This window comes from Triticum urartu, chromosome 2 (genome assembly GCF_003073215.2).
Source record: "Triticum urartu cultivar G1812 chromosome 2, Tu2.1, whole genome shotgun sequence".
Lineage (NCBI taxonomy): Eukaryota > Viridiplantae > Streptophyta > Magnoliopsida > Poales > Poaceae > Triticum > Triticum urartu.
Genome location: NC_053023.1, coordinates 11,199,911 through 11,215,170, shown reverse-complemented (window position 1 = coordinate 11,215,170; position 15,260 = coordinate 11,199,911). Strand labels below are relative to the sequence as shown.

At 46.8% G+C, this 15,260-nt stretch overlaps 1 protein-coding gene across 1 annotated transcript; it reads right to left on the bottom strand.

The window, feature by feature from the left end:
- Nucleotides 1-12,869: 12,869 nt before the first annotated feature.
- On the bottom strand, nt 12,870-13,741 carry LOC125540660. Its single transcript, XM_048704254.1, has 2 exons — nt 13,457-13,741; nt 12,870-13,379 (listed from the first exon to the last, which is right to left on the bottom strand). The coding sequence occupies exons 1-2, from the start codon at nt 13,730-13,732 to the stop codon at nt 12,876-12,878; spliced, it is 780 nt and encodes a 259-aa protein (XP_048560211.1). The 5' UTR covers nt 13,733-13,741; the 3' UTR covers nt 12,870-12,875.
- Nucleotides 13,742-15,260: the final 1,519 nt, after the last annotated feature.

Here is a 15,260-nt window from a genome sequence, read left to right as displayed (position 1 = left end):
CTTCAAGCCACTTTGCGGAATCTGGGCTCACCATCGCTTCTTCATAGTTCGTAGGTTCATCATGATCTAGTAGCATGACTTCCAGAACAGGATTACCGTACCACTCTGGTGCGGATCTTACTCTGGTTGATCTACGAGATTCAGCAGTATTTTGATCTGAAGTTTCATGATCATTATCATTGGCTTCCTCACTAACTGGTGTAGGTGTCACTGAAACAGTTTTCTGTGATGAACTACTTTCCAGTAAGGGAGCAGGTACAGTTACCTCGTCAAGTTCTACTTTCCTCCCACTCACTTCTTTCGAGAGAAACTCCTTCTCCAGAAAGTTTCCGAACTTAGCAGCAAAAGTCTTGCCTTCGGATCTGTGATAGAAGGTGTATCCAATAGTTTCCTTTGGATATCCTATGAAGACACATTTCTTCGATTTGGGTTCGAGCTTATCAGGTTGAAGCTTTTTCACATAAGCATCGCAGCCCCAAACTTTCAGAAAGGACAACTTTGGTTTCTTGCCAAACCACAGTTCATAAGGCGTCGTCTCAACGGATTTTGATGGTGCCCTATTTAACGTGAATGCGCCGTCTCTAGAGCGTATCCCCAAAACGATAGCGGTAAATCAGTAAGAGACATCATAGATTGCACCATATCTAGTAAAGTACGATTACGACGTTCGGACACACCATTACGCTGTGGTGTTCTGGGTGGCGTGAGTTGCGAAACTATTCCACAATTTTTCAAATGTACACCAAACTCGTAACTCAAATATTCTCCTCCACGATCAGATCGTAGAAACTTTATTTTCTTGTTATGATGATTTTCCACTTCACTCTGAAATGCTTTGAACTTTTCAAATGTTTCAGACTTATGTTTCATTAAGTAGATATAACCATATCTGCTTAAATCATCTGTGAAGGTGAGAAAATAATGATATCCGCCACGAGCCTCAATATTCATCGGACCACATACATCTGTATGTATGATTTCCAACAAATCCGTTGCTCTCTCCATAGTACCGGAGAACGGTGTTTTAGTCATCTTGCCCATGAGGCACGGTTCACAAGTACCAAGTGATTCATAATCAAGTGGTTCCAAAAGTCCATCAGTATGGAGTTTCTTCATGCGCTTTACACCGATATGACCTATAAACGGCAGTGCCACAAATAAGTTGCACCATCATTATCAACTCTGCATCTTTTGGCTTCAACATTATGAATATGTGTATCACTACTCTCGAGATTCAATAAGAATAGACCACTCTTCAAGGGTGCGTGACCATAAAAGATATTACTCATATAAATAGAACAACCATTATTCTCTGATTTAAATGAATAACCGTCTCGCATCAAACAAGATCCAGATATAATGTTCATGCTTAACGCTGGCACCAGATAACAATTATTTAGGTCTAATATTAATCCCGAAGGTAGATGTAGAGGTAGCGTGCCGACCGCGATCACATCGACTTTGGAACCGTTTCCCACGCGCATCGTCACCTCGTCCTTAGCCAATCTTCGCTTAATCCGTAGCCCCTGTTTCGAGTTGCAAATATTAGCAACAGAACCAGTATCAAATACCCACGTGCTACTGCGAGCATTAGTAAGGTACACATCAATAACATGTATATCACATATACCTTTGTTCACCTTGCCATCCTTCTTATCCGCCAAATACTTGGGGCAGTTCCGCTTCCAGTGACCAGTCTGCTTGCAGTAGAAGCACTCAGTTTCAGGCTTAGGTCCAGACTTGGGTTTCTTCTCTTGAGCAGCAACTTGCTTGCCGTTCTTCTTGAAGTTCCCCTTCTTCTTCCTTTTGCCCTTTTTCTTGAAACTAGTGGTCTTGTTGACCATCAACACTTGATGCTCCTTCTTGATTTCTACCTCCGCAGCTTTCAGCATTGCGAAGAGCTCGGGAATAGTCTTGTTCATCCCTTGCATATTATAGTTCATCACGAAGCTCTTGTAGCTTGGTGGCAGTGATTGGAGAATTCTGTCAATGACGCAATCATCTGGAAGATTAACTCCCAATTGAATCAAGTGATTATTATACCCAGACATTTTGAGTATATGCTCACTGACAGAACTGTTCTCCTCCATCTTGCAGCTATAGAACTTATTGGAGACTTCATATCTCTCAATCCGGGCATTTGCTTGAAATATTAACTTCAACTCCTGGAACATCTCATATGCTCCATGACGTTCAAAACGTCGTTGAAGTCCCGATTCTAAGCCGTAAAGCATGGCACACTGAACTATCGAGTAGTCATCAGCTTTGCTCTGCCAGACGTTCATAACATCTGGTGTTGCTCCAGCAGCAGGCCTGGCACCCAGCGGTGCTTCCAGGACGTAATTCTTCTGAGCAGCAATGAGGATAATCCTCAAGTTATGGACCCAGTCCGTGTAATTGCTACCATCATCTTTCAACTTTGCTTTCTCAAGGAACATATTAAAATTCAACGGAACAACAGCACGAGCCATCTATCTACAATCAACATAAACAAGCAAGATACTATCAGGGACTAAGTTCATGATAAATTTAAGTTCAATTAATCATATTACTAATAAGAACTCCCACTTAGATAGACATCCCTCTAATCTTCTAAGTGATTACGTGATCCAAATCAACTAAACCATAACCGATCATCACGTGAGATGGAGTAGTTTTCAATGGTGAACATCGTTATGTTGATCATATCTACTATATGATTCACGCTCGACCTTTCGGTCTCCGTGTTCCGAGGCCATATCTGCATATGCTAGGCTCGTCAAGTTTAACCTGAGTATTCTGTGTGCAAAACTGGCTTGCACCCGTTGTAGATGGACGTAGAGCTTATCACACCCGATCATCACGTGGTGTCTGGGCACGACGAACTTTGGCAACGGTGCATACTCCAGGGAGAACACTTCTTGATAATTTAGTGAGAGATCATCTTATAATGCTACCGTCAATCAAAGCAAGATAAGATGCATAAAAAGATAAACATCACATGCAATCAATATAAGTGATATGATATGGCCATCATCATCTTGTGCTTGTGATCTCCATCTCCGAAGCATCGTCATGATCACCATCGTCACCGGCGCGACACCTTGATCTCCATCGTAGCATCGTTGTCGTCTCGCCAATCTTATGCTTCCACGACTATCACTACCGTTTAGTAATAAAGTAAAGCATTACATCGCGATTGCATTGCATACAATAAAGCGACAACCATATGGCTCCTGCCAGTTGCCGATAACTTGGTTACGAAACATGATCATCTCATACAATAAAATTCAGCATCATGCCTTGACCATATCACATCACAACATGCCCTGCAAAAACAAGTTAGACGTCCTCTACTTTGTTGTTGCAAGTTTTACGTGGCTGCTACGGGCTTAAGTAAGAACCAATCTCACCTACGCATCAAAACCACAACGATAGTTTGTCAAATAGACTCCGTTTTAACCTTCGCAAGGACCGGGCGTAGCCACACTCGGTTCAACTAAAGTTGGAGAGACAGTCGGCCGCAAGCCATCTATGTGCAAAGCACGTCGAGGAACCGGTCTCGCGTAAGCGTACGCGTAAGGTTGGTCCGGGTCGTCTCGTCGAACAATACCGCCGAACCAAAGTATGACATGCTGGTAGGCAGTATGACTTGTATCGTCCACAACTCACTTGTGTTCTACTCGTGCAAATAACATCAAACCATAAAACCTAGGCTCGGATGCCACTGTTGGGGAACGTAGTAATTTCAAAAAATTTCCTACGCACACACAAGATCATGGTGATGCATAGCAACGAGGGGGAGAGTCTGATCTACATACCCTTGTAGATCGCAACGGAAGCGTTGACACAACGTAGAGGAAGTAGTCGTACGTCTTCTTCTCGATCCGACCGATCCAAGCACCGTTACTCCGGCACCTCCGAGTTCTTAGCACACGTACAGCTCGATGACGATCCCCGGGCTCCGATCCAGCAAAGCTTCGGGGAGGAGTTCCGTCAGCACGACGGCGTGGTGACGATCTTGATGTTCTACCGACGCAGGGCTTCGCCTAAGCACTACAACGATATGATCGAGGTGGAATATGGTGGCAGGGGCACCGCACACGGCTAAGGAACGATCTCAATGATCAACTTGTGTGTCTAGAGGTGCCCCCTGCCTCCGTATATAAAGGAGCAAGGAGCCAAGGGGGAGAGGTGCGGCCAGCTCTATGGAGGCGCAGGAGGAGTCCTACTCCTACCGGGAGTAGGACTCCCCCCCCCCAATCCTATTCCAAATAGGACTCCCAAGGGGAAAAGAGGGAGAGGGGTGGCCGGCCACCTCTCCTAGTCCTAATAGGACTAGGGGAGGGGGGAGGCGCGCAGCCCTTATGGGCAGCCCTTTCACCTTTCCACTAAGGCCCATATGATTCCCGGGGGGTTCCGGTAACCTCCCGGTACTCCGGTAAAATCCCGATTTCACCCGGAACACTTCCGATGTCCAAACATAGGCTTCCAATATATCAATCTTTATGTCTCGACCATTTCGAGACTCCTCGTCATGTCCGTGATCACATCCGGGACTCCGAACAACCTTCGGTACATCAAAATGCATAAACTCATAATAACTGTCATCGTAACGTTAAGCGTGCGGACCCTACGGTTCGAGAACAATGTAGACATGACCGAGACACGTCTCCGGTCAATAACCAATAGCGGGACCTGGATGCCCATATTGTCTCCTACATATTCTACGAAGATCTTTATCGGTCAGACCGCATAACAACATACGTTGTTCCCTTTGTCATCGGTATGTTACTTGCCCGAGATTCGATCGTCGGTATCCAATACCTAGTTCAATCTCGTTACCGGCAAGTCTCTTTACTCGTTCCGTAATACATCATCTCACAACTAACATATTAGTTGTAATGCTTGCAAGGCTTATGTGATGTGTATTACCGAGAGGGCCCAGAGATACCTCTCCGACAATCGGAGTGACAAATCCTAATCTCGAAATACGCCAACCCAACATCTACCTTTGGAGACACATGTAATGCTCCTTTATAATCACCCAGTTACGTTGTGACGTTTGGTAGCACCCAAAGTGTTCCTCCGGCAAACGGGAGTTGCATAATCTCATAGTCATAGGAACATGTATAAGTCATGAAGAAAGCAATAGCAACATACTAAACGATCGGGTGCTAAGCTAATGAAATGGGTCATGTCAATCAGATCATTCAACTAATGATGTGACCTCATTAATCAAATAACAACTCATTGTTCATGGTCAGGAAACATAACCATCTTTGATTAACGAGCTAGTCAAGTAGAGGCATACTAGTGACACTTTGTTTGTCTATGTATTCACACATGTATGATGTTTTCGGTTAATACAATTCTAGCATGAATAATAAACATTTATCATGATTTTAAGGAAATAAATTATTGCCTCTAGTGCATATTTCCTTCAGTATGGAGGGTACTGCACGCCGACGAAGGCGGGCGAGGGTGTGCGCGTCGTGGGGTGGCCATGGGGTAAGGTCATGTTTGGGTTGAACCCCCCGTGCGCGTCGCCGTCGGCGTAGCCAGGCGACGACGATCCCCATGGAGAGCCGACGCCTTGCTGTCCCCAGGGCGCGTACTGGGCGTGGCTGACGGCGGGTGGATTCATCATCCCCGCGTGGTCGACCGATGAGGAAGACGCCGCCGCACGCGCCGCGTTGTCGCGGGCTTTCTTGGCAATGGCCCTGTTCCGCCGGTCGGTGGTGACTGCATCGCGTCGCTGAATTTCCACCCTCCACTCGGCGCTCGACATGCCCGGTGGCTTCGATGGCGGCGCCCTCGGCTTCCTCTGCTTCGGCTGGGCCACGGTGCCAGTCGTGGTTGCCGCCGCGCGCGACATGGCGTACTTCTTCGACGGCATGGCGGCGACTGGAAGGTGAGCTGGAGGGGGTTTGGCGGGAGAAAGGGAGAGAATGGCGGGAGGAAGGCGAGCGAGCGGGAGAGATGCGAGGGAAAAGCGTCAAGAAACGGCGGGAAAAGGCCCTCGGGTCACCGCCAGGGCGGGCCCACGCGCCTTTTTCATTTGCGCCGGCTCCCCAAGCGCCCCCCAGGCCGCCGGGTTCGGCCTGGGTCCACCGGCACCAGTTTTTGCCCGAACCGGCGAAAAACGGGCTTCTGAGGGCGCGACTGAGCCATTTTTTGGCGCCGGCGTGGCAAAATCGCCTGGGGAGGGCCTATTGGAGACACGGTTGGAGATGCCCTAAGCCAACAAAGCTTATTCATTCACGAGATAAAAACCTTATATCTGGCAAGGGAAGCAAGACTCGGCGGAGGAAGCATGACCGGGTGGAGGACAAACCCGGCCTGGGTTGATTGGTGCGGAAGAGAATATGGGTGACCTCACGGAGGTAGAACGTGGCCCAACATGGGGGTGGCCCAACAGGCCAGTTTTGGACCGTTCGAATAAGACCCGGACTAATATTCAGCTTGTAATAATAAAAAGACCAGTTGTAGTTCTATTAGGTCTATACATATAAGCCGGTCCCTTCAATTTATATAAGAAAGGGTAAGGCACCCCCAAGAGGGACAGGTCAGGACATACAGACAAGTTTGGACAAGATCCAAGTAGAAGTTCTCAAGACTAGAGGTAGCGAAATAGCGAATTTATTGAAACCATTTAGACCATTTTTTAACCATTAACACGTGAGCCAAAACGCCATAAGTAAGGGATTTGTGTTGTCACGTTCCTACAGAAACACTTACGGCCGCCTTGTAGTCTTTTTTTACGCGTGTTGACATATTGTATCTGCTAAAAAAAATCTTCCTGACTAAATTAAAAACATGGCCACTAATATGCTGACAGTAGTTGATACACTATTTGAACTTCAACCAAACACTCCCTCGAATGGCCCCTCGTACGAGTATAAAATAAAAAATAAAAATTATGTTCTCAAATCGGGAGTACATTAAGCCCAGCATTAGGCATGTCGTTGGTGGGTCCCAAAACGTTTTCTTAAACTCTGATGTTCCCCTGATCACCCAGACCGTAGAATAGTCTATGCATGCCTCCGTGCTGCGGCCGTTCCGTAGAGGTGCAGACCAGAACAGTGAACAAACGGCCCGAGGGAAACATCGTCCGTCATCGGGCATGTACAATGATGATATTTTAGGAATACCATGTAGGATAGATGATGAGTGCAGAAAAAAGGACGCATAAAAAAGGCTTGTATTCTCTTATTTAAAAGAAGACAAGAGATGATTTTTTAGCACAATTTATCTCACCATGTTTTTAGGAATGACTAATTATTAAAGATAAAGCTAAAAGATGGCCCATTGTGAACCATTTGGTAAACATTTGGGAGCGGTGCACCGGCCGAATTTTCGGCCGGCTCGCACACCACGCTGGCCTGCGCGCAGTACACAGTGGCCCTGCGCGATCCGCCGCCTTCCCTATGCGTTTCATCCCCTACCTTCAGCCTTCACGAACGTGGATCCCCTCCCCCCCTTCTCTCCTCCCAGGCTGCAACTGGGCCACCACGACCTCCATCGCCGGCGGCTAGGATCCCCTCGCCGGCCGCCATGACTGCCTGCCGCCATGGTCAGATCCATCCCCTACCTCCAGCCTTCACGAGGGCGCATCCCCTCCCCCCCGTCCCCGGCTGCGACTGGGTGACCACAATCTCCATCGCCGGCGGCCAGGCGCTCCCTCGCCGGCCGCCATGGCTGGATGCACCCGCGTATACTAGTGTTGCAACCGTCACCTAGAACAGCTTCGACAACTGTTGAAAAAAGCTTCAACCATAGACGGAAAAGCTTCAATGGAACTGCACAACAAGGGGAAGCTGCAACCGCAGTTGGATTTTGTTACTACTGACGAAGTTTTTTGCTACATCCATCAGGCGGAGCTACGACCTCACGATGATACCAACGACGATTTTGCTGCAACTGTAGTAGAATTTTGCTACTACCGCTGAAGATTTTTGCTACATCTATGTAGAAAAGTTTCAACCGTAGATGAAAACAACACCAACCAGGCACTGTGAAAAGGGAAAAGCTACAACCATTGACTAAAAAAACTTCAACGGTAGAGATTGTTGGAACCGGCGTCCAGAATTGCCAGAACGGGCTTCTTCTTCGACGGCAACCATGGTGACCAGGGTGACCACGATGCTTTTTTTCTTCTTCTTTTTGTTGCAACCGGTATATGTTTTTGCTGCAACCGGTGATTTGTTTTGCTACATCCGTTTCATTTTTTTCTACATTCATTCATGGCCGAGCTGAGTCCCGGGACGAAAACGACTTTTTTTGTTGCAACCGTTGTAGTTTTTGCTACACCCGTCGAGGAATTTTGCTACATCCGCTTTTTCCTTGTGGAGTTGCAAGCTCGACGGTGGCGACGAGGATTTTTTTTTCTGCAACCGTTGTCTTCATTTGCTATGACCGACATGAAAAAAAATGCTACAACGAGCATCTCAGTTTTTTGCTGGAACCAGTCAATCATTGGTGAGGTGGAGCTGCATCCATGACAAAAAATGCTACAATTGGTTGGAACCAGCGTCAGCGTCGGGTCAGCTAGAAAACACTGGTAGATTTCCTACCACGGGTCAGCTCGGGGATCTCCGGCGAGTGCGGGCAGCCAGAACGACGAGCATGGATGGACGGGGCGACGAGCGCGAAGCGGCGCCATTGCCAAGGCGACGAAGCACGGGCGGCGCCCTTGCCGGGGCGATGAGCGATGCGGCGGGCGGCTGGGGCAACAAGCGCAGGCGGCGCCATGGCCGGGGCGACGAGCGCCACAGGCGGTGAGGACGACGAGGACGGGCGGTGCCAAGGCGCCAAGCGTGGGCTTCGTTGTCACGCATCCATGGCGGCCTTGACTGGCTCGCTCCTCTCTCTGTGTGTTGGAGTGGATAAGGTAAGGAAAAAATAGAATAGGAGTTAGGATCTGACGGCCCCGTGCAGCCAGATCGGGCGGCTGTGGGCAGACCGGCCGAAACTTTCGGCCGGCGCACCAGCGCCCAGTGCTGCTCAAACCATTTTTTTGTCATCTTTAAATTACATTCAAAATTTAAGATAATATTATGTTATCAACCATTGTATATGTCCTTAAAAGTTCGCGACCTCCATCGGTTCTCATGGCGTCTCTTGTCATTGCGTACGCGCATTAAATATCCCCTTGTACGCCACCTGTACCACCACACACGTCGCATCTCTCAATGGATTTTCGCCATTTTATTGCTGTACAAAAATGGCGCAAGCACACCATTTCATTGATACAGAAATAGAGGTATTTATTCAGCATCCTCTGTCTTTAACCTACGTATGGACTAGATGTGCAGCCCAACTTGCACCCACAGAAAACAAAATCGGGAAACAAAGCAACAAATTGGTGCTGGGCTGCTTGTGGGTGCTCTTAGAGAGTGCAGCTCAAAAGCAACAGCAACCTGCAGCCAGAAGTCCACAACTGGTAAAAGTCATGGTCAAGAATCAAGTAACCCACCCCCATTATCTATCTAGAAGCTCAGCTCAGCCCAGTCCAGCGATCCACTCCCGCTGTACCGCCCGGTAGAGACAAGAACACTTTATTTATTTATTTATTTAAATTCCCCACTGTGGCAGCAGCATGGCGGCGTCCGGTGCTCGAACTTCTGCGTTTCACACCTGTGGACGCGCGCGAGCGAAGCAGAGACGCAACATGGTGCCGTCACTCGCGCAACATCGAGCCATCGCCGTGGCCGCATTCGGCGTCAGCGTGCGTTGGTTGAACGTGTTCAAGGCAGAACGAGTGGCCGTCGAATGGCGGGGACAGTGCGGCGACCTCTGCGCACGGTTGCGTGCGGCGACCTTCTGGCTTTCTGGTTCCAAATTGTTCTCTGAATCTCCCGTGCTGACTGCTGGGGAGCGGCAATGCATCATATCTTTCTTTCTTTCTTGAATGCACCATATCTTATCCAACACGTACAAATCTGTAGCATTTTATTTTGTCATTTCTTTGCTGGGAAAATGTCTTCTCTTTTACATTATATGGGTTGGATGGTTAGACGGACTGTGATATCCCCAGTTCATCAGAGTTCAAGTGTGAACCAATCTGTGATTGGATGGTTAGAGGGAATGTGGTATCCTCAACCCACCAGGGTTCAAGTCCTGGTGCTCGCATTTATTACTAGATTTATTTCAGGATTTCCGGCGATGCGCATTTAGTGAGAGAAGCGTGCCTACGATGACTTCATAAATTTCAAGATGATATATCGGATCAGTCTTTCGATGGTGCTTATAGAAATAGGGTGTGTGTGCGTTCATATGAATGAGTGTATGTGCATGTATATAAACGCTTACGGCTGTACTGTGTTCAAGGAAAAAAAAGAAACAACTATGTCTTCTGAATGAGTCGCCGCGTGATGTCGGTGAACGAGGCGATTTGTTTAACCAAACTACCTGCACCTGCGGCTGCCCCGCCTCTTTGTTGAAATATAAAAGCATCTTCAAACGCAATCTGTAAATGTTCACTCGTATTGGTCCATGAACAAGAAAGACCCGTCCGTGGACACGAATATTAAAGACAGCCATATAACGCTAGATGTATACGTTTTTACAGCAACTTAAATCAACCGGATGAAATTTGATTAAACACGCCGGATTTCACATAAACACAATGAATTTCATTACATTTCAAACATCTAGAACAAAAAGAAGACCTGACCCTAAATCTATCCTACTGTGACGGCGTCCGGCATCCAAGCCCGTGTCATCCTCCATCTGCCGTCTGTATATGTACCGGCAATAAGCCCGATGAAGTGAAGGTGCACTCTTCGGCGAGGAAGAGTAGAACATAGGAGACACAACTAGCATTGTTCTCCTCCGCGTCCGCCTAGAGTTGTGCCACTGCGGCGGCTTGAGCACGGACGACATCGTAAATGGCACGTTGCTCCGTGACGAATTTATGGTTCACCACGGCCAAGGCCGTCATGGCCTCCTCGCTCGCCCGCTCGCTGTAGATCTGGCCCTCCGCCAGCCGGTGCTGCTCCAGGAGGAGCAGGTTGTACCATTGTTCCTCTTGCATCTGTCGGGACACCGTCAAAGGCTTCGGCGCAGGCAGCACCTCTGCCATGGCGACGTCATAGTGCGCCTGGGCTGCTACATGGTGAAGCTGGCGTGCACAAGAGACGCGGAGGCGGGGGCGGCGCCGTCGGAGCCCGTCTTCATTGTGGCATCGTCCTCATTGTCGGAGACATCGGGCGAGCTGGCCGGCAAGCCGACCTCGATCCACCTTGCACATCGGCTCTGCCAGGCAGTGGCAAGGGCGGCCATGGCATACTTCATCTCCGTTGAAAGCCTATCCCATAGAGCTTCACCGCCAGCGGTCATGGTGGATGCGGTGCAAGGGAGGAGGGTGGGGAGGGTCTTGTGTGGTGGTGTGGAGTTTAGCCGAGTGTAGCCGCCTTTATATAGCGGTTTTCGGTGAGGCGAGGTGTTCGGGTTCGTCAATGCGCGGCGCCGGAGTGGGTTTCTCGGTTGGCGAGCCTGGTTAATGCCAACATACTGACGAACATCGGCATTGAACAGGCGTGGTAGATATCCGTCTCGTCCCGTCGAGTCACGCATCTCCAGTATTGAATAGACGTAGATACCGACGATGCGTCGTGGGCGGCGCGGCTGGCGAGCCGCTTTAATGCCAACGCCAGTGAAAGGTTGCATCCGGTCTTCAATGGGGAGCGGCCGCTCTATAACGGCATAAATGTGGGCAGCTGGCGTTGAACGAGAACGTGCGCGGGAAAAGGGATGGGTTTTTTATGGAGCCGGCTCCTCTGCCGTACTGCACCCTGCCGTTGGATCACTGACGCATGGGGCCGGGCCCACGTGTCAATGGGCTGACAGCACGTCAGACAAGCTGCGTCCGTTTTTGATAGGGCGGTCAGGAGAGGGTTTTGGATCGGTCTGGACTTTTACAAACCTCCTCTATTTTTTGTCTCTGGTTTGTGAAAGAAATTACGTCTGAAGCGATATAGGATCATGTTAAGGCCTCCTTTGGTTTGGAGGAAATTCATAGAAATTCTAGAGGATAGGATTTTTATAGGATTTTTTCCTTTAGAACCCTTTGGTTCATAGGAATGGATTCCTATTTCTACATAGGATTGGTTCCTATCCTCTACATTTCATAGGAAAATAAAAATGAGCTTAGACTCAATGGAAAAATTCCTTCGGTGTGAACCAAATGACATCTCGTTTCTTACTTCTACTCAAATGACATCTCGTTTCTTATTTCTACTCATAGGATTTGAGATACATGTCATCTCATTTCCTACAAAATTCCTATTTCTACGATAATCCTATCCTATGAACCAAAAGAGGCCTAAATGGATTCCTTAGTCCGTACAGCATGATCCAAACAATTGTGGTAGATTTGTGGGTCCACGTCAAAGATGCCTAAGGGTGTGTTTGGTTGAGGAACCAACTGTCACGGAATGGAATGGTTCCATTCCAGAGGAATGGGTCGGTTCCGTTCCTGTGTTTAGTAGGTGCAAAAAAGTAAAACGGGTTGGTTCCGTTCCAGTGTTTGGTTTGAAAGAATGGAATGAAAAATTGAATAACAGAAATTCAAAAATTCGGCAGCATTTCATTTGTATTTCCAAGAAAAACAACACAATAATATATATTGACATAGAACACAATTATCAACAATAATATCATAAGGTAGAATCAGGTAGCAAGTTCATTTGGCACATCCAAAAGCAATCAACCAATAATATCATAAGGTAGAATCAGGTAGCAAGTTCATTTGGCACATCCAAAAGCAATCAGCCAATACACATGTCTCTCACATACAGCCATACAAGTTCACATTCCAAATATCAACCCAATGGCACTACAGCCATACAAGTCAAGTTCACATACTTGACAATCATACAACCATATCGAATTTAGAAGTTCTTCTTCACATACCTACTCACCCAAACAGATTTGTTGGTTTCGGAAAGCTTCATGAAGGCTCTTGCCGTCTTGGGGTTGTCAACGAGATGAGCATAGTAGTGGGCAAGGTGCTCTTCATCAAATTCTTTCAAACTAGAGACTACATCCCAAAGGTCATCGGGTATATCATCATCATCTCCACCAGATTTCACAAGAGCTTCAGCCACAAGTTTAAAACCATCTTTGAGAATGGCACCTAGTGGATCCTCTAGAACTTTCACCACCTTGGCCTTCTTTTTTGGTGGTCCTTTGGGGTGACAAGACTCACCAACTTGCGGTGACGTGTTGATCTCACCATTCACCTCACCATTCTCCTCATCATCAACGTCAATAGAAAGAAGATCATTTCCAGACCTTGCATTCATCCCCTTAGCCCCGGTTGTTCCAAAAATGGTCGCCATGGCATGATAGTGTTCAATTGGGTTATTCAAGAAGGGAGCATCAGGTTTGTGGGTCTACAAAAAATTTGCAAGTCATTAGCATAATGAAGGCAGAAAATGGGATGATATTGTTCATATTACAAGAAGCTTACCATACAATGACCTGCATAGTGTTCTTCGCTGAGCCTAATTGTGCAAGTATCTTCATCCCATAGAGCTCCACTTAAATTCTTCAAATTGACAACCCTGACCCAAATCTTCCTCCACTTCTTGAGATGGTTTCGAACTTGATCAGAGGTGATAGCTAGCTTGAATTGCTCGTTCAAAACAGCAGCACATTGTTTGAGATGTGTCTCCCTGAATCCACTAGAAGTTCTCTTCCCTTTAGCAACAAGGTCAGCCAAAAAACCTAGCATAGTGTTGGTCATGGAAGTGGTCCATACCATGACCCCACTTTTCCCAGAGATCCCACTTGCAGCGCTAACTTCAACATTGTCCATTTCTGTTCAGCCATCAAAAAATTGCAAAAGAATGGATTAAAGCATCACAAGCACATGATTTAAACATATATAAGATACAATCTGCCCAGCCATCAAAATGTTACAATAAAATGGATGATATTATCACAAATATATTGTTTGACATAATAAATACCACAACTTGTCCAGCCATCAAATAAATACAAAGGTAGTTCCTTAAACATTACAAATACATAGTGCGGTGCACTCATAAATTTGCATACATGAGTTGCCTATCTTCCCACATTTGGGCGGCAATTTGTAGCCTATGGTCTACCAAGGCCCTATTGTCACTTAATTGTTGCCTTGATGTTCGAATTGGTTGGGTGGTCCATGTCACTTCCGGTATAATGAATTCATCGATCCCTTGTGATAGTGCATAATTATGAAGAACACAACAAGCTATAACAATGTCGACTTGGACCGGGAAAGTGAAGAACGGTTTGGTATCATCTAAAATTTTGAAACGCCTCTTGAGAGATCCAAAAGCCCTCTCTACCGTCACCCGTAGAGATGAGTGCCTAAGGTTGAATAGCTCCTTATCATTTTGGACCGGATTGTTTCCCCACTCATTCAAATGGTACCTCACGCCACGAAAAGGTGGCAAGAACCCTGGCTTGGCTCCATAACCAGCATCAACTAGGTAGTACTTTCCTAAAAAATAAAAATAAATATTGGTTATAATGGTTTCTTAAGGCAGTAACATATGGACAATTTCTATCTACGTCAACTTCTTACCAGGTGGTACTTGTAAGCCTCTTTCACGAGTTAATGCATCAGCTAAGACGGTCGCGTCGTGTGCGGACCCTTCCCATCCAGTCAAAACATATGTGAAGCGGAGGTCAAAATCTACTGTTGCCATCACATTTTGAGTGGTAAAGGCTTTCCTACCACGAAAAGAAGGCTCCACATCTTTGGTAACACCTGCTCGCACATGTGTACCATCGATAGCTCCAATACAATCCTATATAGTGACCAGTATTAAATGGCATATCATATAGGCTAGATAGCTAAGGAATAGTTTCTGAAATTACCTTAAAATATGGGTCAAATCGATGATTTCCTGCAATTTTTGCGGGGGTTTCCAATGATGGTGGCCTTATATAATCATTACGAAGCTCGCCTATGGCATGAAGAGCCTTTCTAAAATAGATGCTTGTTGTGCCGTATGATCTACCAAAATTGGCTGAAACAACTCTATTCCGAAGGTTATGCCCAATTGTATGCAAAAACATTGCCAATTGTTGCTCCACACTAAGATGTGGACTGTCTTCTAGCAAATTGCGATCCCTCAATATACCACACAAACGAAAGAATGCAGCTCCTTCAAACCTTAGCATGTTTTTGCATAACACATCGCTTTGCCAAATTTTTTGGTTTAGATAATCAAATCTGATTCGATCTCTTTCATGCATTGGGCCATAGGTAATACGTGGTC